General features: G+C 45.4%; 2 protein-coding genes across 3 annotated transcripts; one reads left to right on the plus strand and one right to left on the minus strand.

The window, feature by feature from the left end:
• The first annotated feature begins 5,226 nt into the window (after nt 1-5,226).
• Nucleotides 5,227-10,986, plus strand: LOC147648148 (uncharacterized). The gene is made up of 6 exons (XM_086868734.1): nt 5,227-6,317; nt 6,565-6,749; nt 7,302-7,422; nt 8,502-9,139; nt 9,490-9,604; nt 9,974-10,986. Exons 1-4 carry the CDS (start codon nt 5,360-5,362, stop codon nt 8,510-8,512), a joined length of 1,275 nt encoding a protein of 424 aa, XP_086724860.1. The 5' UTR covers nt 5,227-5,359; the 3' UTR covers nt 8,513-9,139; nt 9,490-9,604; nt 9,974-10,986.
• A 4,153-nt stretch (nt 10,987-15,139) lies between these two features.
• LOC147648149 (GPI-N-acetylgalactosamine transferase PGAP4-like) lies at nt 15,140-22,260 on the minus strand. 2 transcript variants are annotated; one of them, XM_086868784.1, is made up of 4 exons: nt 22,155-22,260; nt 20,904-20,949; nt 19,098-20,812; nt 15,140-18,939 (listed from the first exon to the last, which is right to left on the minus strand). In XM_086868784.1, exon 3 carries the CDS (start codon nt 19,928-19,930, stop codon nt 19,496-19,498), a length of 435 nt encoding a protein of 144 aa, XP_086724910.1. In that variant the 5' UTR covers nt 19,931-20,812; nt 20,904-20,949; nt 22,155-22,260; the 3' UTR covers nt 15,140-18,939; nt 19,098-19,495. The 2 variants fall into 2 exon arrangements, with proteins under 2 accessions (XP_086724910.1, XP_086724911.1); XM_086868785.1 differs by lacking the exon at nt 20,904-20,949 and having other exon boundaries at nt 22,155-22,207.
• Nucleotides 22,261-23,317: the final 1,057 nt, after the last annotated feature.

Below are 23,317 nucleotides of genomic sequence, written 5' to 3' on the forward strand. Positions count from 1 at the left end.
GGTCTAAAAACATCTAACACAGGCCAACATACTACGGTCTACTCCTTTTCTGAAAAACAGAAAGAAGTAGAACTGGAATGATGTTCAGTATGGAGAGTGTTATATTATCTTCTGAAAAAGATTCATAGATCAGCTGTCAAATTGCTGTGTGAATCAGTTTGTCATCTGTGAAATGAGACAAGCTGATCTCACGCTATGTCTCACACTCATTTGGCAAGGGATACTTCAAATTTGCAGGCTTCTTTGGGAGACTCTGATAAATGGTGCAATGTAACTCAAAGCTGGTATACCAGTTATGATAATTATTTCCAATGTGAAGTTCAATGCTCCAAACATTAGAATAACCATGTATTTTATTGCCACAACTGTACGGTGGGCTGTGAGTGAAGTTGTTCTTCTGAGCAGAAGAAATTTCCATCAGAGAAGAAATGCCAGTGTCATTCCTTGTGAACTGAGTCTAATAATGAGTAATGAAAGCATTTTATGACAAGATGATAAAAGTGTTTGGCTTTTCTGACTATACCAACATTTATCAAGACAAAATTCTGCTTCCTTTTGTTGTTTTTTTCTGTTCCCTGAGTGTGAAAAGGTGTGTACAGTTCTCTAAGGATTTAATTGAGAGCATAGGGTTACCAGAACAGAACCTAGCATTGTGACAAACTTTTAGAATCTAAAATTCTAAATACTTACCATACCCATCTCTCTCTTTTGGTCTAACAGTAGGTTTATATCAGCATATTAAGAAATGCACGCAAGAGTCAGTTGCATAATCTTTATTTCCTTTATGGTTTTTATTTGCTTTTCTGCAACTAACTTCTTCAGAAAATAGATTTCACTTGCAAAAACTGAGTTTTATATGAGCAGAAGTTTCATCTGACTCTAGAAGAAAAAAATCTTTGAAAACTGAAGATCAAAAGTTGAAAAAGTTTTGCATTTGAGTAAGACTGAGCTAGTGCTTTAAACTAACTGCCTAACCTAATAACATAATTGTTTATTCTTTTATCTGTTGCGTAGAACTATTAATGTATTTGCTTGAATAACTTCTTCTGCAAAGCCATCTTGAAAAAACTGTCCACCTCTCAATGTATTAAATAGTTGATTTATATGTTTTTTCATTATTTGTGGTGTTTTGACCATATTAGAGGAACTAGTTGCCACAGGAACTGATTAATTTTTACATATTTAATTAAAATTTAAAGCTTTAATTGTATTAAAATTCAGCTAGACAGGAACACATTTCCTTTAGCTTTTTCTATTTATTAAAACCTCTGCTAATTATAGGCTCCCTTCTGGTATCCTAGAGATAAAAGCAAAATCTGGACATCTCTATGACATATATTGATATAAAAATGTTCCTTAGAGCATTGGAAAATAAAATTCCAATTATAGTTTTACTTTTGAACTTTCAAATTGGCTGTAGATGTTAGGTATATTAAATATGTTGAGGTCTAAAGAAAAAAAAAAAAAAAAAAAGGCAGAATTTTTCTTCTCTTTCCTTTCACTCTATTTTCCAGAGAACTCTATTCATCACATACACTTTGCTAATGTCAAATTTTTTTTTTAAGCCCAGGAGATTTAAATTCCCTTTTTAAGTGGATATTAGACTATATTGAATATATATGAATATGAACCAGCTTAACTGACATGGCAGTCATGTTCATTGGAACTGTCAATCATTATTTTCTTATAGAAATTTGACACTGGATAGGAGATTTTTGTATTGCTTTCACAGAAGAGAGGTAGAGACCTGCGACTGAAGAGGCAGAGACCTGTGACTGAAAACTCTGACAAAAGGAAGGATGAGTGATCATCATTAATGAGCATGATCTTTGGTGGTGCCTATTCTGTGAGATCTACATTAAACTGTCAAACATTTAAAAATACAATTATTGATCTAAGGATATTGATATAAATTTTTTTTCACTTATTTGTACACTAGTGCCACTAGCTTATTAAATTAAAAGTTAAACATGCATTTCAAGATATTAGGCTGCATTGTGGAAAGAGCATGTAATTCATTACTTATCTTTCATAAGAACTAAATGGTCTGCATGATTTATGATGACTGTCATTCACTGTCTTAGAACTACTAATTACCCTATAGAATTAATTATAAATTTACCTGAATATAAGGCAATTTAGTGAATTCTGGAAGGTTAGATGTAGTCAAGAGTGCTTAAAACCACTGCTTATCTAAGGCTGACTTTGCTGCATGTTTAACTGAAGTAACACTCTCACAAAATCACAGAAGCCAAAGCTTGAAGAATTAGCCTTTAAATACTGCAGCTTGAGGTAATTTCCTAGAAGAGCTGACATAATTAAAAATAATAGAGTTTATTTGAGTAAGTTTTATCCATCATCTGCTCTCAAGCAATTTGTTTTATATCTCTTCCCTGTTACATCTCATCTCTAGATTGCTACACTTATGTTATTTTTTTATGTCTCCTGTAATTCTTGTCTTTGTTCCCATATTCTATCCTTTCTATTAAGAGATGTTAGGAGAGGACCTCTCCACCAGCTGTCCAGGATAGGACCTCTCCTGCTTGTGCTGGGCCCAGCCAGTGCCCCAGGACATGAGATCTCTGACCAGGCTTAGGGATGCAGCTGCTGCTTTTCCATTTACCAAACACCTGTTTCAGAGAAACAGACACACATACAAATGGGACACTGACACTGCTGGTCAGAGAGATTGGCACAGATGAGTCATTGCCTTTTGAAGCACCTGCACAAAGAACTCAAGTAAAATGTAAGCACAGACAGTGAAATTTTGTCTTCCCTTTTCTGGATCCTGGGACATCTCCTCTACTTCTACTCAATATCTGTTCCATCTTGTCCCAAGCTTGTTAAAAAATGTTATGTGCAACAGGGTGCTCTGGTAGCCAGGAGGGCTGACCTTGAACACGTCGGGCCACGCATTGCCAGTCAAGTGAAGGAAGAGATTGTCTCACTCTCCTCTGCGCTGGTGTGGCCTCACTTTGAGTGCGGGGGACAGTTTTGGGCACTGCACTATATTAAATAAATCATACTATTAGGATGTGTGCAGAGTAAGGAGACCAAGGTGATGGAAGCAGCCGAGAAGAGGTTAGTGAGAGATAACCCCATAGCAGACAATTTCCTCAGGGTAGGGTAGCAGAGGGACAAACACTATCCTCTTCTCTGTGCTGACCCAAAACAAGACCCAAGGGAATGCCATGAAGTTGTGTCAGGGTGATTTAAATTGGGTACTAGGAAAAAAGTTTTTGACCCACAGAGTGGCTGGGCACAGGCTCCCCAGGGAAGTGCTCACAGCAACAAGCCTGACAGAGTTCAAGAAGTGTTTGGGTAATTGTCTCAGGCCTGTGGTGTGATTCTTGGGGTGTCTTATTGTAATAAATGGAATTGATTAGTGTTAACTAAATGGTAACTGTTATTAAGGTTATTAGAAGCAATCAAAAGAATCAGTGTTCCAAGAGAGATGCACCCCTTTACAGATGGTACATGTTAAAACTGAGGAACAGGATGTAGTTTGGGTGATGCCCCAAGATGAAAACAGCCTTGAGATGGACAAATTTAGGCACTGGGCCTAAAAATCAGTAAATATCAGACTAATGAGTAGACTCACATAACACAATGCTTTGTACGCGGGCGCAAACCTGTAAGGTTATCCAAGGGACAACGAGGAAAAGGAGAAGCTTTTGCCAAAAGACCACCAAAAGAAGACTGAAGACCCCCTAACAACAAGTGAAGCATGCACCATGAAGAATAGTGAGGTAAAGTCAGAAAAATTGTAACTAAGAGGAAAGTTATGGGAAACATTCATGAATATGTATAAGCATACAGCTTATAAGGTTAGCTTGTAGTGCTTTGTTTTGTACGTGAGGCAGGGTGGGAAGCCTCTGCACCCCGGTCAGTTTTTCTTATGCTTTAATCATACTGAATTCCTGGCAAATTCTATCTATCAGTTGTAATTTTTTTACTAAACTGTATTCTTTTCCTGAACTGTATTCTTTTATACCAAATTACTATTTGCCACAGCAACAGAGGTGGGAAGGGTGCTGCAACTCCCGCGGCAGAATCCACTGTCAGATTGCCTGGGGCACAGACACGTCCTCTGCTCGGCGAGTAATTTCAGCTCAGCTCAGCGGCAGCGTGCAGACGACATGGAAGGAGAGAGCAGAGCACTGTGTGGCATTCTGCTGAGAATTAGCCTTTATTCCAGCTATGCTCTCGCGAAGGGAGCTGGTGACAGCTGCTCTAGAACAGGGGAAAACCTGGGGTATTTATAGGGTTGGAGAGGGGCGGGAAACCGGGATACAAGTATCGGGGTGGGATGGCAAGGGGAGAACACCAATGGAGTCTAACAGTTTAACATAACTAACTCAAAGATTTCTGGGAGTGTTACTTTTCTCTCTCTTACAGAAAGTATCTTGCCTCCAGGGGAGGGCCAGGATCTCTGAATCAGTGGGTTACCTGGGCCCCACAACTATTCAATTTACTGAATTGTATTCCTTTACATTGAAAAGACTTGGCTGCAGGAGGGTTTTTGGCATTTCAACTCTCCCAGCTGGGGGAAGAAAAAAAGAGAAGAAGTTAGTACTGAGGAACGAGAAATGCCAAAACCTCTCGGTGAAGACACCTGCCCAAGTTCACTCTAACTGTAGGTGATTAATCCCTTGCATAAAGCAACATTCTTCCAAGGGGGCAGGATTTTAGCTTTGGTGAAAATGCTGACAAAATTGCTGCCCGTTCCCGTTGCTTCTTCTGTCTCCAAAGAAAGAGAAATGTGCCAAATCTGCTGAAGACAGGCAGAGACAGTGAGAAAGAAGCAGCCAGCTGGCTGGAAAAGGGGCAAAAAAGAATGTCTTCAATTTCATCATTTCCCCTTCTCCCACTGGACCTGTCTGCTTTGAAGTGGGCAACTCTGTTTGCAACCCCAACCAAAACAGCAAAGCTACTCAGTCTAGTATCTCTTCTCTCCCTTCAGCTAGGCAGAACACAGAACGATTTTACTTGTCCTGGGCAAGCCGGAAGAATTTCCCATGAGATTCCTCTCTTTGGACCCCTTTCTGAAAGCTCCTGAGCTTGCAGTGGCAGTTTGGTGTTGCGCTGCAAAGCGATGGCAGGGCGCCGGCTGCAGGCAGAGAACGAAAGGCTTTGCCCCGCGCCCTGCCGGGCCGTGTCCGGCCAGCCCCCGGAGCCGCCGCGCTGTGCCCGCAGCCCCGGCTCTGCCGCGCTCGTCCCCGCCGAGTCCGGCCCGTGCCGGGGCCGGGCCTGGCGCGCGCGGGGCCGAGCGCAGCGCTCCCCTTCAGGCCGCGCGCTGCCAGTGCGGCTGAGGCCGTTGCGCCGCGGCCGTTGTGGCAAACAGTCGTCGATCGGCGCCATGGCGGAGCTGCCGCTCCCCGCCGGGCTCAATGCCAGAACCTTCCCCGCCAAGCTGTGGCGCCTGGTGAACAGCCCCCGCGTCCTCTCCGTGCGCTGGGACAGCCAGGCCCAGGGGCTGCTCATTGACCGCTCCCTCTTCGAGCGGGAGCTTCTCAGCCCGGGCGGCGACCAGGGGCCAGCCCCGCACACCTTCAGAGCCACGCGGTTCCTCAGCTTCGTGCGCCAGCTCTACCGCTACGGCTTCCGCAAGGTGCCGGGCCGGGCCGGCGCGGCTGCGCCGGGTGATGCCGGGGCGTGGCTCCACTACACAAACCCCTGGTTTCGCCGCGACCGCCCCGAGCTCCTGCTCCGCATCGAGCGCCGGAGCGCGGCCAGCAGGCAGCGGCCGGCGGCGGGCGGGGACAGGAGCAGGTGCTCCCGGCAGCTGCCGAGGGCGCGGCCGCTGCCGGACGGGCGGGAGAGACGCAGCCGCTTCAAGGCGCTCCCCAAGGAGCGGCCGCCGCTGCCGCCCAGGCCCCTGCCCAGTGGCTTCCTCCTGCTGCACAGGGAGCGGACGCTGCCGGACTGGCGGGAGCTGCGCAGGCCCCGGCCCGGCCGCTTCCAGCAGCCCCCCAAGGAGCGGCCGCTGCTCAGCCGGCGCCCGCCCTGCGGCTTCCACCTGCTGCACAGGGACCGGCCGGGGCCGGCCCGCTGCGAGGGGCCGAGCCGTTTCCAGGAGCTCTACGGGGAGCGGCCGCTGCCCGCCGAGCGGGAGCTGCTCCGAATCCCGCCCTGCGACTTGCTCGGGCTCCACGGGGAGCGGCCGCGGTTTCTCGGCCGGGAGGGGCCCCCCAGCCACTTCCAGGAGCTCTGTGGGGAGCAGCTGCCTCCGGCCGACCGGGAGGTGGTCAGGATCCAGCCCTGCAGCTTCCAGCAGCTCCACAGGGAGCAGCAGCCCCCAGCCTACAACCCACCAGGTAGGAAAAGAATTCTAGCCTTGCTTTTCCAAAAGGTCCTGAAAATTGGCGGTTGGAAGTATTTTCCCACAATGCTGTGTCATTCTGAGACAGAAAATGTTAAGCCTGCTAGCAAGGGGGTTCTAGAAGGCGAAAAGATTCTCTGCCTAGTTTTCCTTTGAATGTGTTGCATCCAAGGCAGCAGCAGAGCTCTGCATCCCAAAGCCACATTCTGGAGCCTGACCACAAGGTGTTTGGATTCTTGCAGCCACTCCAGGCAATTCAGCCTCCAGTGCTCCACCTGGCAGTGCCGCCTGTGCAGCAGCATCAACGGCCTCAGCAGAGAGCGCACTTAAGGAAGAGGAATCTCCACCGCTGGATCTTGGCCTTGCTGTGGAGAAAATGATTCGGGAGATCAGGAGATCCCTGTCTGAGAAGTCTCCCTCTTCTCAGGTAACCCCACTGGATGGGAATAAAAGGGGCTGGACCGAGAGCTTTTTAACGCTGTTCAGTGGCTCCAAAAAGCACCACCTTGTGATGGATTGTCTGAGCGCTTGGGTGGGGTGGTGAGACTCCCAGCCAGAAATGTGTGCTTTGTGTGTGACTTTGCAGCACACAGCCCTGGGCAGTGCTGGGAGCGAGCTCTGCCCTTACTGACAGCTGTGTTGGCAACAAGGAGAGCCCCTGGCTTTCTGCTGGCTAATTTCTTACAGCTCGTGGGGTAAGCCAGGGTCAGAGCATGAGGGCACATCACCTCATTTGGTGTCTTCTGGTTTTCTGTGTTCACTATTTGCCTCAGAGGTCATTTTGTAAAAGCTTCTGTTTAGCCTTGGCCACGGAATCCTGAACTGAAAAGATTTATCATGTGAACTGTGTGCTGAGTGTTCCTCCCCAGCCTCTGCTCCACGTCCTTTGGGAGTGGAGAAGGGTTATTGTAGCCCTGATGTGATTCCAAGAAAATATTGAGTGATCTTTGGGTTTCTTTCTTTCTGCTTTTCTTTCAAGGGGAATATTCATGTTGCCTCTGAGTCCTCAGGAAGGGAACCCATGAACGAGGCTGCAGCAGAGGAAGATTCATCTGGCACCAAGAACTGCGATGACAGTTGCCCAGAGCCTGAGGAGCCTGGTAAGGAGAGAGCCCACATTGGTTTGAGCCCCATTGGCCCATGGCTGCTTTGAGCCTGTCCCTGACAGGAAGGGAGATCAGAAGAGCTGAGTTCTTGTCGGCAGGGTCTGTGCTTCCTGGTGCCTTTAGTTCAAGTCCTGCACTGGCACAAGTTCCCCGAGCCCTGCCCTCCACACTTTTCCAGAGGCTCTGACACTGAGTCCTGTGCTGTGACAAGAGAGCCAAGAATAAACCTGACCTTGTGGGAGCTGCGTCACCAAGCTGGGTGTCCCAGTTTTGTGCTGAAGCCCATGGATCAATTTTCTGCAGGGTGACAGGGGAAGCTGGGCTGAGCACTTCTTGAAGGAACAGGGGGGAAAAAAAGAGTGCAAAATGAGGGCAGAAGTCGAAATTGCTGACTGTAGTACCAGTTTGCTGGAATCTGTCCTGAGACACAAGAGAAACAAAGAGAGCAGAACATCAGAGGCCAATTAATTGAAAAATGACAAATCTGGTAACACAAGGAAAAGCCTGAGTGACCCCAGATTAGTGAGACTAAGAGGAGAGAGGAAGCCCTTTGGATCCAATCCTTGGCCAAGTCGGTGCAGCCTGCAGGCCTTGTAGGGAGCTCTTTCCCTACCAGCTTGTCCTGTCAGAGCTGATGGTCAAGTTGGAGCAGGTACTGCTCACTGTAGAGGGCAGTTTGTAGATCTGACATCACGGAGCTGGTTCATGATTCAGCTCACAGCACCCTTCAGCCTCAGCCACTGCAGCGTGGCCTGAGGTCTTTCTGTCAGCACGGAGGAAAAAAACAAGTCAGGGCTTCTTTGTGGGAGAGGGGACCGTCTTCTGTTTCAGGCTCTCGTGGGTGCCATTTGCACTGTGGGTGCCGAGACTTTATTGAGATACTTGAACGCTTCACACAGTTTTGGAAACTTGGAAGGATCCCTGTTCTTTAAAGAGCAGGCTTCAAATTCCCAAGGGAGAGTCTGCCTTTCAGACCATCTTCTCCAGTCCCTGACAGGACAATTGCTGCCCAAGGCAAACAGGGCCCCAGCCACAGGAGCCAGTATTGACTCAGTGTTCCCTTTGCTTCCCAGATGCCATCTGAGGGATGTCTCCCGGAGGGCTGTCCTGCACAGCAGGAAGAGACAGAGGGAGGGCCTGTGACCATCAGGCAGGTAGAATCCCTCTGTTCTACATGTATAGATTTCTGTAGATCTATTAAGTAATTCTTATAGTTATGTTTATAGATTCTAATGTTCTATTTCTATAGATTGAATTATTTATATATAATATAGATTATAACTATATATAAGATCTCTATTTAGAGGTCTGTATAGTTAAGTGTAGATATATATAGTTATATTTTTTATATGGAATTACATTTATAGATTTTCTGATTTAAATTTATATATGTCTAGAGTAAAATTAATATACATATATAGGAAGTTCTATTTTTAAATGCATATAGCTATATTTGAAGAGAAATATAGATGTTCAGAGGGCTAGGTTTATGTTTGTGTAGCCTTAGGCTGCATTTTAACCTCTTTCTGCCCTCGGCTGCCTTTTTCACCTCTTGTTTTTCCCCCTGTGCCCCCTCGGTCCCCTGTTCCTGTGCTGGGTCCGAGCTGGGGCCGGGCCAGGTGGAGCAGCAGTTCCAGCCCCGGCTGTCCCTGGAGCGGTGGGAGCTGCCGGTGGCCCCAGGCACTGTCCCCTGAGGAGCTGCTGAGGGACGGTGAGACTGAGGGGGCTGAGGAGGCGGTGACGCTGAAGGGACGGTGACCTTGAGCTGCTGGGGGCACTGAGGGCTGTGGGGGAGCAGAGGGCGATGGTGGCACTGAGGTGACAGGGAAGTGGCACAGGCAGAGGGAGATGCCAGCTCTGAGGGGACAGAACAGGTCAGAAGGGACTGAGGGGGGTGAGAGAACTGTGAGGGACTGAAGAAACTGAAGGGGGGGCTGGGGGTTTGCCAAGAGGATGGCGGGGCTGAGGGGATGGAGGAGCCAGCAGGGAGCACAGAGGGGTCAGGGACTGCAGCTCTGCCAGGCCTCGGAAGCAATTCCAGAGCCTCTGCTTTTGCCACAGCTGTCCTGAAGACCTTGAGGCCAGCCAGACACTGCCAGGAGCCAGCAGGGAGAAGCTGAAGGACAGGAGCAAGAGCAGTGAACAGGGAACTGCTGCTGCCACCCCGAGAGCCTGGGTGAGGCCACAGGGCCAGTGAGGCCGGGCAGGGCTGAGGGTGGCGTGGGCTTTGGCCGTGGGCGCTGCCCGGCTGGGCAGGAGCGGCCCCTGCCCGTGCTGGGGCTGCTCAGCGCTGCTGCCCCGGCCGGCACAGGGGCTGTCCTTGGGCAAGGCAGCTGTGCCGGCAGGGCCCGGGAGCTGTGCCGGCCTGCCGGGGGATGCAGGACAGTCCCGCCGCGACTGCGCTCGCCACACGCTGGCCTGCTTGGCCTGCTTGTTCTTTCAGCCCTGCTGGGGAGGCTCTGAGGTTTTCCCTTCCCTGCTGGAAGGGCAGGTGCTGCCAAGGGAAAGGTCTTAATACTGACTCAGTATTCCCTTTGCCTCCCAGATGTCCCATCTGCTGTCCCTGTCCAGGAGAGCTGGTCTGCACGGGAGGAAGAGACCGAGGGAGAGGCTTTGTAGATGGGGGGAGGCTGAGTTCCCTCTGTTTAAAGAAGAATGGACTTACACATAAAGAGGGATAATTATGTGGATATTTATATATGTATATATGTATATTCCTGTTTGTATAGGAATATTTTTATATATATGTTGCTCTAGTTATGGATGTATTCTTTGTACATATGTATGGATATATACACATACCTGTTTGTAATTTCATATGTGTATAGAAGTATACACATATGTTGTTAGAGTTGTGTTAAATTCTGTCCCCTTATACATAGGAGATACAGTTGTGTATATTTCAATTGATACAATTATAGTTATTTGGCTCTTTAAATAGGTATATTGGTATTTGCATAGGTAGATATGTGTATTTTTATATTTGTATATTGACATTTATATTTGTATATTAACATTTCTATGGAATTCTATTTATATATGTATTCAGATGTATAGCTGTACATTTCTATTGATGCAGTTGTGTGGATATTTAACTTGATATTTTTTATATATCTGTTATGTTATCTTGATATGTTTTATATATCTGTTTATATATATTGTATGTAATACTAAATCTATATGTACATCTGTATATTGTTACAGTTATACGCGTTTATATGAATTTGTGTATAGCTGTGTATTTAGTTCCATTTACACATGTATGGAGTGGTAGAGTTGCATAGTTCTGTCAGCTGTGATGATCACTATTTGTATACTGTTATTTAGAGAGGGAAAGTATATTTTTGTATTTCTACATGGGCCGTAGGTTTATAGTAATACATAAAAAATTGTTAAACAGCTAATTGATTTTTATGTATAGTGAGTTGTTGTAGAGGCTGGAAATAAATTATGTTTTCTTAACATAATTTAAGTTGGTACTTGTATATTCTTACATATTTGTATATTTGTACATAACATTGTTCTAATAATTTAATAAATGCCTTTTTTGACCCTTAACTGAGACTTCTATGGTGTAATGTATTGGCAGCGCAGGTGTAGCCATTTGTAATTTTAAGACGGGTGTTTGTGAGGGAGGGCTGGAGTCTCCCTTGGAATGAAAAATGTAGACCTCCCTCCCTCCGAATTATTAGAATTCTGAATTTTGAAATTAAGGGGCTCTCATGTAAAGACCTGGGGATAGGAAGAACAGCTCTTGACCGGTATGTACAACAAGGCAAACAAACAACGCTGACTACAGCATTACCAACCAAACAGAACCAGGGACCTCGTGACAGCCCTCTCAGCTGAGAAGGAAAGGATGGAAGAGAGACTTTGCTTCACAAAGCCCTTGCAGGCAGTTGATGCCAGTACCCCAGCAGGGCTCTGGGGAACACCCAGCTGCAAGAGCAGGAATGAGCAGAGATGCCAGGCCGGTGGCTGAGGTGTATCAGCAGCTCCGAGTCGATGGCTGGCACTGCTGCACATCCCGGCAGGACAGGGGCTGCGAGGCCCACAGGAAAAGAAGAAGAAGCAGCATCTCCATCTGGGTTATGGCAAATTCCTTTCCCCAAGCAACAACAGCCCCTCCAGTGTGTCCTGCTGTGCAGCTGAAGAAACCAACCAGCCCCCAGCTGCCCCTGCCCCTCCCTTTTTACCTGGGCCCCTTCCCCCCTGGGCCCAGCCAAACTCTTTGTCTTCTCAAACACCCAGTAAGTATGAGCAGTCAGGTTTCCCTACAACTAGTTAATGGGGAAAACGCTATAGGTCAGAAGGAACCAAAGGAAGGATACCTATCCAGACACCTAACCCCCAGTACAATGACATAGCTGGGGGCAAATCAGAAAGCAAAAATTGTGTATTTCTACACTGCAAGGAGATCTTGCTGGTACTAGAGCACACAGCTGAAACACACAATTTATTGCAGATATACTGAAAATAATAATAATTTCTAAGAGCTTCTCAAAAATAAGTCCGTATAGACTGTATTAATGTTGGCCCTGCTGCATGTAATACCAGGAGACTAGTGAAAAAAGATACATTTACATAAAGCATATTTCACTTTCAGAACTGTCTGTTCTTTAACATGGAACAGGTAAGTATTCACTAGCAGGATAAACACAAGTTGCATTTTCAAAGTGGTAAAAATTATTGTGATTCAAAAATTACAGTACCTTGTAGGAAAAAGGAAAGATATGGAACAATGATGCCTAAAGTGATCAGCCCTGTACATTGACACATGTTCTTTACAAATTAGTTTTAAATGGGGAAGAAGTACTTTTTAGAAAAAAAAAATCTTGATTTAAAACCATATACCACAGTTTCAAGAATTTTTCTTTCCTAAAAATTACAACCTTTTCTGTTGCTAATTTTTAAACCAACTTTTGGCCCGAACACTGAAATGCAATATCCATCATTTACCTTGAGGTGCTTGTAAGTGACATTAAATTCTACCAGCACCCCAGTAGAAAACTGGGCAAGAGCCATGCTGCCACACACAAGAGAAGCACGTTTCTTTTGAAGTTGCAGTATCCTGTCATGGAGTTACTTTACCTTTAAGGGAGTTGGAGTTGCTGGGAAGTGCTTGGAGTCTTTTCTCCTGACCAATTATCGGTCATTGCTGGGAATTGACAGCAGTTTAGGCCATTGAAAAGTGGGATCAACTTGTGAACCCTACCTTAAAATGTAAAAGCAGAGCTCTCTGGGTTCTCTTTGTTTCCTGGCTGTGGAGGGTCCGGAGCTCCAGGCCTCCCGTCCCTGCCCAGGCCATGCGGCCGGGCGGGGATGGGGCCGGGCCTGCCCCGTCTCCAGGCCGGGAGATGGGGGGGCTGGGGAAGGTTTTCCTCGGGCCCGGGCCGGGCCGAGCCGATCTCTGGCTCGGCTGCAGGTTTTGCCGTAACTAATTCACTAGAAACTGCCCAGTGAAGAAAGAGAGAGGCCCTGGACTTGCAGCGGGTTGGAGCAGCGACTACACGCTCCAGAGCAGCCATGAGGAACTTTCCATCACAGACGGCTCCAGCTCCTGTTTGGCAGAGATCTCCGAACCATCTACAAAAGCCTGGGCAAGATGTTAACTCTGTCATTACCCTGATGAGACTTGCAGATTAATCTTTTTATCCAGAGAGAGAGAGAGAGATCAACATGAAAAGAGACTTTATAAACTACCAGTGACAGGAAAGAAAAGAAGCTTCAGGAAAGGTAGAGAATTAAGAAGATGCTTTAATTAAGCTGAAATATCTCCCTGTTAAAACTATGGAGATGGACAATGAAGTCCTGAAAAGAACTCCTTTAATTCATGATACAGGATCTAGAGAGGAATAGTGTTCAAAGTGTAAATTTGAGTAAAGAGTAATTATAGCATAGTGAAGCTGGGAGATTAAAAGCCTTGAGAGGCAATGAGAAAACTGTTTTCTGGTGAAGCTCACAGAAACAGATGAAGAAGACTTTTTTTGCCTTTGAATAACTTATACTTAAAATGCTATCTCTAGACTCATGGCCCATACATACTTCAGAGTGATGTGAAAATGGGAGGAGTGAACTCTAATAATAGCAGCTCTGAGCAGCTAACATTAGGGCAATAGAAAACTATAAGAAAAATAGTTTTCTTGTGAGAAACTCCATAAATTAACAGGAAGAAACTTCTGTTTCTCTATAAAGACTGGTAAAAAGACTAGCAAGAATTGGGACTGTTTTAACCATCAGAGTTCCAGAGTTTTTGTCTCTGTTGTCATGTGAACAAGGGAATAGTGGGTAGATAGGGGATGGAAAGGTTTTTCTGGAAGTTTATTCTGGTGTTCTTATTATTGTGGTTTGTCAATAAACTTTCTTTTTTTTCCCTTTTAAGTTGTATGCCTGTTTTGCTCTTGTTCTAATCCATATCTCACAGCAAGAAGTAAGTAATTTTCTTAGTTATTGGTTTAAAACCACGACATTGGCTTCACAAAGTAAAGAATTCCTCTTGTTACTGCTGTGAGCACATATGACATGCAACTTTAGGCATGTGTGTGAAAAGATGTTCCCTTTCTATGATAGAACTGAGGTGGATAATGCATCATAAGCAGAGTAAAGCTATCCTTTTATCTCCTTTAAAAAACACAGTGTGAATGTGGCACTAAGAATAAATGGATTTCATTGCTCCTTCTGCCTAAATGATCATTTCACTTAATTTATATTAACATATCTTAGTTAATGAAAAATTTCATCATGTTATTATATTACAATACAAAGCAATACAAATGTTTCTTAAGCTACAGTTCTTCACACTAGTTAAACAGAAATAACTTTAATCTGTTTCATTTTCTGAAACAGTAACTTCTAAAGGAGTAGCTTTCCTCTGCTGTAATTGTATTTTTATTTTTTTTTTTAATGTATTAATGGCATTGCACTCCAAAGGTGTAATTTTATTCCTTAATACTGTTATGCTTTTGTAACACCCTTCTGGCAGCATTGATAGTCCTCTACCTGAAGTTACTCTGCTCATTGTCTAAATCAAACCTATAAGGATAAAAATTGAAATTAACTGACCCAAAGCCCCAGTGACTTGTGATACCTTCCTATTTCTAAAATACAACACAGTAATAAGTACAGTGATTGAGAGAGAGATGGGGACAGCTGAGTGGTGATCAGAATCCGAATTTACTATGGGCTACATATGCTTATACACCATTCTAGGAAGGCTAGTGATTTTTTACTACACTGATTGGGCTAATCATCACACAAGCTTCTTCTCTGCCACCAGTCTGATCCAATCCACTTGCACTCTTCAAAACTCCATTTGTTCTTGCCAAGGCATCCGATTATCAGATCTCTTATGCTAATCAGGTCCAAAGTACTCTCTGCCTTTGCAACAACAAAGCAATATTTTTTCAGTACTTTCTGTTAAGATTTTGTTGGTACTTTAACAGTACAAGTCTGTGATGTCTTTTATTCTGTCTCTTCTCACACTTTACACTAACAGAATTTAAAAAAAAGACAAATACAGGAAGAAGTATAGATTGTATTGGGAGAGAAAGGGATGGGAGATGCCTATAAAAGAAGTAAAAGAAACCTAACATGGACACTTGGAACAAATTCCAGTTTCACTGATATCTCATGGAACAGTTTCTATTAATTTCAGCTGCATTAAGTAAGGCCTCCCACGGAGGAAAGGAAAAGCTCCTGAATGTATGGGACATGTTTTTTCTTCAACATTTTATTTTTAGTAAAAAGTCCAGGATTTTGCTACTGCTTGGTGTGAAAATTTTAGAAAAAATGCAATACAGCAGTGTCATATGGGGTCAAAAAACTCTGCAATAGTCAGTTAAAGGAAAAAGTCAAGAGGGGAGTTATTCTGAACAGACAAATTGGGACTCAGGTACTCAGCTGTCGCAGCTTCTGTCTATGTACAGCTCACAGATCTACCACCCTTTTCTCCTTCTATTGGAAGTAAGCTCTCCACCCAACCTTTCTCAACCAGGATCAGTTTCGCACAGAAATACTAAGTTTATGTTTCTAAGCTCCAGCAGATAAGTCATATCCTGTACTAAATTATTATTTCAGCCAATGAAACCAAGTTTTGTTACATCTGACTAAGTCCCCAAGTTTCTGACGAAAACTTAAAGTAATATCACATCTAATGTAGCAAAATGTATTTCCGTTTTACATTTATACAAATAATTATGCATCTACAACTGAGGAAAATAAAAAGGCTTTTTGTGCCTCTGCATAACAAACACACCACAATTCAGTTATGACAAAACACTGCTGGAAATTCTTGTCATGATCTTAATCAATTCTACTGACATAATGTAAATTATAGTCAACAGTTTTGACTAGAAACACAAAACACAACCTCCCAGTCAAAGTCACAGGAATGAGGTTTATTAACTCCCAGAAAAACATAAAGCCTTGGGTCCTGCTGATGGCCCATCAAGAAAGACTCCTCTTGTGCAAACAGCAGCTGCTGCATTGAAGAATAGTCTCCAACTATTTGGAATGAACCAACACCCAAGCAAATCCATACTGTTTGTTTAAAAAATAGGCACTAAGTTCGTTTTAGCATAAAAGAAACCAAGCTCTTAAGGCCACATTTCAGGGAGCTAATACTGTGCTTTGAACTTCTGTAGTCTGACATGGGGCAACTCAGCTCCACTCCCCTCAGAGAAAAGAGGGAAAAGGCTTTGGGGTGTCTGAAACTGTATTTTTAGCCTGAGCTGCAAAACAAAATCCAACAGGAATTAAGAATTCATGGTAGTTTCCCATTCTCTGTTCTGACAGTGATGTGCATTTCTTTGACTTCTAATTTCTAGTACAACATGCAGCACAGAAAAGTGAAACAAGACTCAATCTGCTTGTGGAAGACTGGAAGGCAGGAGCAGGAGGCCTTTCCTGGGATGCCCCATTGGCAGGGTGGGTACCGTGCAAGTACCTGAGTAACTCAGAACACCTCCCTGCAGGGTCAGCAAAGCAGCACCTCTGCTGTAAAAGTGACTTGTGAACTTCAGAAAATTGTCCCAGAAGGACATAAAGAATTTATTAACCTGCTTCTTGCACAAAGGAGTTTGTTCTCAGCTGGTTTATCTGGAGCTCTCGTGCTGGCAAGTTCAAGCCCTGAGCCCTCTGCACATTGTTTGGTCTCACAGTTAAATTCTGTCACTTCTTGTGCCATGAAAATTGTCTTCTAGTTTAGAAGGCATGCCTCAAATTCATGTTCTTAATTTTCAGCTATGAGGCTCAGTGAAATTATTGACCTCTCCTGGAGTTTTGAAATGTCAAATTAAATACTACTGGACAAACAGGAAAATAACTCTGAGACAAATTGATAAATCATTTCCCCATATAAAAACATTTACTAACTGGATACAGCTTCTTTCTTGCTTGCTTTCTTGCTTGCTTTCTTGCTTTCCCCTCTTCCTTTTTCCATTGCCTGTTCCATTTCTTGCTGTGACATTTTCCAAGGCAAGAATGAGTATGAATGGAAAGAACAGAGTGTTGTCCTGGATTTATACAGTATAAAGATATAAAAGAGAAGAGCAAGCCCACTGCACTGGAACATTCACAGCTAAAGATACAGAAACCAGGTGTATATGCAGGCACTTGGTAGAGTAAATACACAGTAACACTCAAATCCTGACACCCAAACCTCACGGCAGTGAAGCCAGAGGAGAGATTTGCCCACCTGCCACTGTGTGACTTCCCTGGCATCTCCAGGGCTTTCAGCAGCTGGGAACAAAATGTGGTTTTGCCTGTGCCATTTTTCTGCTGTGCTCTGCCAGGAGGCCTAAAGGCCTTGCCTTTGGAATGGCATGGAACCCACAAGCAGTTTTTACTCACTCTAATTTCCAAAGGTGCTCTAGAAGTATCCAGCTGATTACTGGAGTGTGGAGGCCCAGGGGTCTGCCACCAGGGTGGTCCTACCTCAGCCCTGGAGGGGCAGAGGCAAAAGGGGAGAGATGCCCCTCTAGAATACAGTAAGAAAAGGCCTCCCTTCCATGGGCCGTTTGCAACCACATGTTGGTGTCTTTTGGGTTCTGGTGTTCTGATAGTGTGTGGGGATTGATGTCACCCTTGTTCAGCCCATTTACCATTAATGTACCCTTCCTAGAATGTTCTTCCTTCCCTTAATCCCCACTGGCTCTGTTCTGCTGCATTGTTCCACCCGTTATCACCTTGGTTCTCTTGGTCTTTCGGCACTTCCCTGCACCCCTTTCCCTTGTACTTGTTGGACCTTGACCTTCAGATCTGTCACTTTTACCACTCATTTAACCCTGTGCCCTTAGCCCATTCCTTGGTTCTCGTCCCTATTTGAGGCTGTGCTCTTCAATAAACCAGTTGTCAGATTGCCAAACGAGAACCCATCCCTTTGTCTTAAATCGTCAGCATTTTCTACAGTGTGCTCTGAGCTCAGAGATGCAGGTCGCTCTCTGGGATCTTGTTGCGCCATGTACCGTAACACTGGAGAGCAAAGCACTGCTGTGATGCTGTTTCTCAGCTCACTGCACTGTGCCTTTGTTCTGGGTAACTGATACCCACTGTGCTGAGGGTTGCCATTTTCTTTGGTTTCATCTCTCAGGAGTTTTAGGTATTTCTCACCTAGAACCAAACTTGTTAAGATAATAAGGCATAAATCACCTGGAAGAGAGCTGGGAGAAGAAAATTCAAAGCAAAGCCCTTCGATTACCGAAAAGGAAAACCCAAACAACTCCCACTGATTAAACTCAACAAAAAATACTTACTTGGTTCATTCCAAAGGGAGGAATATGGTTTTAAAAATAGTTCAACCAAATGCCACCTCAAAGTGAATTTGATTCAAAGCTCACTAAAGCCAAACTGGGCCTTTCATCAGATATACCAAATTTTTACCTGTTTTCATTCAGTATGAGGTCTCTTGTCATCTGCAAGGTTTTATATTTAACTGTGCCCACAGCCCTGGTACAAAGTACCTATCCCAGATACCTAACAACCAGGACACACAATCACTGTCAGAGTGGCCCTTTGATGTGCTGTGCTATTGTTGCTTGCTCTTGTGAACAGCCAGCCGCCTTTGTTTCTCACAGGTATTTTGCTTTCTGCCAGGAGAAGTGAATGAACCACTCCAGCTGAGCTGTGAATTACAGCCCCAGAATGAACAAGGGTTCTACACAACAAGAGCACCTGACCTAATCTTCCTTTGTCTCTGTGCTGAGGGAAAGTCAAGGTAAATTCATGTTGAATGTGTAAATTCACTCAGTGGCTGATAAGACCTTTTTTAATGGAGCCAGTACAATGAGTGATGATCCCCACCAATATAGCAATCATTGTGTACAATGTGTGTCATGAAAATGTGTATTTCTGACCCATCTGTGTGACACCAGTGGCTGTGATTCTGTTTGCCTATCCCTGCTCTCAGAGGTGACCTTTAACAAGCAGCAGAGGTTTTGTTTTTAAGAGCCTCTGGTGGAAGCAAAAGAAGTGGGAATGGTGGAGGTCTAGACAGTGAGACAGCAACCAAAAGGACTTCATAAATTTGAAGAATCTAGGCAGAATTTGTGGAGGAACTGTTTGCAGTAACTTTCCCTGCAAACCACTTCTGCTTTTGAAGGGTCTGCTCAAAACCACAGTTTTGGAAGAGACAGGTCATAGATCAGACCTTAGTAAGGACAAGGAAATGAGGCCTTCCCCTCCTCATTAGCTTGAATTTGAAACATTCACTTTGTCCAACATTTCTGCTGCCCTAAGGCACTGTAACCACTGTTCAGGAGAGTAGGCAGGAAAGCTGTGCATGTTGATGTGAGAGCTTTTCTTTGGAAATGGCTAAGAAGATTGGGCTGGAATCCTCCACTCCTCTCCCAGGTGGTGCATGGTGATTAGTTCAAAGTTCATACTAAACAGGGTCTGAATGTACATAGGCTGATTTTTTTAAGAAAACTTGTCATTTTGGAAAGAGTTATTCTCTGTCCACATGGAGACACAAGATGCCCAGTGCAAGCAGCACAGAATGCAAGTCTGCACACTGTTCCTCAGCCCATGGCAAGTGTCCTGGGTGTTTTTTGTGTGGCAAGGCAGGAGCAGCTCACAGCAGTTTTGGGTTGCTGTTCAGTCGGAGGCTGGAGTACATCCCCACGTGCCGCACCAGGTTGGGCTCCACCACAAAGGCGTTCTCGCCCTTGCCCCGCAGCAGCGAGTAGAGGGCAGTGTCCTTGGCGAAGCCCTGGCGGCAGCGCAGCCCCTGCAGGTATTCTGAGGCCCGGCGGGCAGAGGCAGCAGGGAAGAGCATGGCGGGCGTGCAGCACTCACTGGCTGGCACCACGTTGTAGAGTGCGGGGTGCAGACGGCGCAGCTCCAGCCCATAGTGCCGCCCCACCAGCTCTGACAGGGCCATGCTGTACAGGCCGAAGAACACCACCAGGCACCAGCTGGGGCCCGCTCGCCCTGCGGCCCAGCAGTATGCAAAGGTCAGCACCGGCCCCAGAAACATGCCCAGGCCCAGCCACTCCAGAATCCTCATGGGCTCAGGGTTGAAGTAGTGCTGGAGCCTCTCAGGATGGTACAACTTGAAGTAGAGAGCGTCTCTGAGGTAGGGCTTGGAGAATCAGGCCGAGGAGAGGTGCTGCAAGACAGAAAATATCTCCTTCTCTGGCACAGCATCACCTTCCATGAGGAGGATGTACTCTGGGTTGTACATCAAGAGTGACTATTCAAGGCAGAAGAGGTAGTCCTGCTTCTCCTTCTCAAACTGGTTGAGGCTGGGGTCAGGATTCTCTCCAGTTCTGTCAGGACTGACCATAGGAAAGAGGCTGCTCAGCAGCCTGACATCCTGATGGATGCTGGGGTCTGACTCCACATTACAGAGGAGCATGCGGTGGCTCTGGCAACGCACCCCACATTTCTGGAGGAGGCGGTGGAAGTGGGAGGCCACTTGCAAGACGTAGTGGAAATCATTCCGCCTCTGCACAGTGATAATGGTGATCAGCAGCAAGGGCTGGAAGGCTTCACTGCCAGACACCTCAGAGGCATTTGGCATCTGCATCTTCTCAAAATAATGGAGGGCATCCTGGCCCTCCTGCTGGTTCTGCTCCAGGAACTCCTGGCTCATGGGGTTCAGGTGCCAGCACCGCAGGTAGAAGTAAGAGTGGAGGAGCCGGTGGCATATCAAAGGTGCCACCACAGCAAAAGTCACCAGAGTCAGGGTGAGGAGATGGATGAAAGGGCTGGACCAATGGCACCACTTCCCACAGAGCTGCCATGCTCGGTTCAACATAACTGCTGCAGAAGGAGGGCACTCCTGCACTGCTCATGGCCTCAATCCCTCACTTCAATGCGTCCCTCTCTCTGGACTGCAGGATACCACTGGGGCCATTGCTGCCAAACCTGCACAGGTTTTGCAAGCCTAGAAAGGAAGAAAAAAGGATGGTTACTGAAATAGGAACTGACAGAGAAAACTGAAATCAAGGGACTAGTCTCTGAGTAAGCTAACATACAAGGCCTCTGTGCAATCCCTTGAGGTGGAGGTATCACAGAATAGTCCTAGGAGGTTGAAGACAGATGAGCCAAACTTAGCTTCCAGTGCAAAGGACCCCTGAGGCCTTTTTAGCACACAGGAGCTCCGATCTAACCCAGCTCAAAAGGACTTTGTGTGTTTGTTACTGTGCTTCAAACATACAACAACATGCAAGGTGGATGTAGGATGTGTGGAAATCCCGTTCTGTTAAAGGTACAGAACTTAGGTACCCCTGTATGGTGACACTGACATAGTAATGTTTAGATCACAGCCACGAAGCAAAGCCAGATCTCTTGTATCCTAGTCTAGCATGTACTGGAGAGACAAACTTTTACCTTTTTGGAGGCACATACTTCCCTCCTACTGCTCACACACTTCCAAATGTGTGTTTTTTCACTCTCCTCCCCACAGTGTGAAGCCATTTAACAAAGACACCAATTTATTCACTGAGGGCTTGTGTATGCTAAGGGTAATGTGTGTGTCTATCTGTTTCTCCTCCTCACTAGACCCTGTGAAACACACGGGCAACGCATTATGGACATGTTGTAATTGAGCCATTGACTCATGTTTCGTATTTAAAAGTATGCAATTTATAATACACGCCTTCAATTTTAAACAGACATATTCACATATATTTTTTTTTGTATACACATTCACTTTAAGCAAACATCCACCTTCACAAAAGTTAGATTTTGCCCTAACTGCTTCTCTTGCTGCCCTGAACACTTCACAGCCTAACAGGGCAGTTAGGCTGGTCAAATGAATTCTCTTATGCCAATAGTCTCACTTTTAATCTGTAATTTCATTCTCCCTTTAATTTCCTATTCCCTCTCCCTAAGAACTGAGTTACTCATGCTCCCCTCACTGAGGTGACTGAATGTGCACTGGGTGTTCAGTGCAGAGTTTCTCCCTATTTTTAACCTTCTAGCTTCAGCAAGTTCTGATCATCAAATGGTGGTTCCAGACCAAAATGATATTGTTTTGTCCTTTTCTGCACCATCACCTGAAGCAGCCTTCAGTGAAATACCCTCTGAGTGTGGAGGCTCCAGAGCCAAGGGCAGTAATGGTGTGGAAGGAGGCCTCTAATGTATGAAGTCAAAGCATAGAGAGAAGATTTTCCCCCATATAAGAACACAAGGAAAAAATCTTTTCTGATAGTTCTTTGTATCACCAGTTCACTGTACCACAGTTATACCCAGTTGGCCTGCAGGCTGTCCCTCCCCTTTTTTACCTTCTATGTCCTTCCCTAGAAAGTTCTCCTTTCCCTGTTCCCCCGTTGGCCCCAGTTTCCTGCAATCCTCCACCCCTGTAATCCCATTGGTTCTCCCCGACCCTGCCCTTGCACCACTTTACCCTGTTCCTATTGGACCCTGACCCTTGGATCCACCCCCTCAAACCCATATATATCCCTGGACCCTCCATTGTTCCATGTCATTGTTCCTGGACCCCCGTTGGTGTGTGGCTGGAGTGAACCTGCCCCCCTGGAACTCAACACAAAGATCCTTCCTGGCTCTCTGCTGTGGTGTGTTTGTGAGTGATGGTGTGTGTGAGTGTGTGATTGCGGCCTGCCCAGACACCTTCCCACCTGGAGGCCCTTTGGGGAAGGTAGAGTCACCTTACCATCACCACCCAACGCTACAGCTGGGTGAATGGAAGAAATCATGGCTCTTCTCCAACGTCTCAGAAAAATGGGTCTTGCACAATAAAATAATTGGAGGACATGGAGCAAGGTGTGGGAACAACAGTTTCCCAATAAAAAAATTTTTCAATTTCCACAATAAAAAAATCTCTTATTTGACCAACAGTGGTCAAATAAGAGATTTTCAGGCTTCAGGCACTAGCCTGTGTGAAAGTCAAGTACACAACTTCCTCCCTCTGGCACGGGAAATCATGAGGAGTCCAAGCAATCCTTGGAAGGTGAAAAACCATTAGTAGGTGGTGTTTTTCTAACTTGTTATTTACTTGCAAATAATGGTCAAGGGATGTTGTTCTAAATGACCAATCATATTAATTGTACCAAAGTGCTGTGTAAAAGGAGTGTGTTTCTAATAAACCTTTGCTATATGCCTTCTGCTGAAGGCTCGGAGTCTCGCATCATTATTTTGCCATCCCAAATTGGGATAGCATAGTCTGGTTCTGGGGATACTTCAGAACTGCCTTCTTTTACAGAGGTCACAGATTTGCTGTTTTTACCATTAGGAGAACCTTTTGCACTTCCCATATGAGAATGTGACAACCATCTATGAAAGGCCTTTTAACAAGATTAATGCAAAATATATAAGAATTACTGCAAATATTTGTTAGAGAACAGGCAGCTCATGCTGTGAGATCTCAAACCATCCTTAGACAGACTGTGGCATCAGTGCTCTCTTAAGGCTCAAGACAAGATTTAGT

Source organism: Cyanistes caeruleus, chromosome Z (assembly GCF_971803275.1).
Source record: "Cyanistes caeruleus chromosome Z, bCyaCae1.hap1.1, whole genome shotgun sequence".
NCBI classification, from domain to species: domain Eukaryota; kingdom Metazoa; phylum Chordata; class Aves; order Passeriformes; family Paridae; genus Cyanistes; species Cyanistes caeruleus.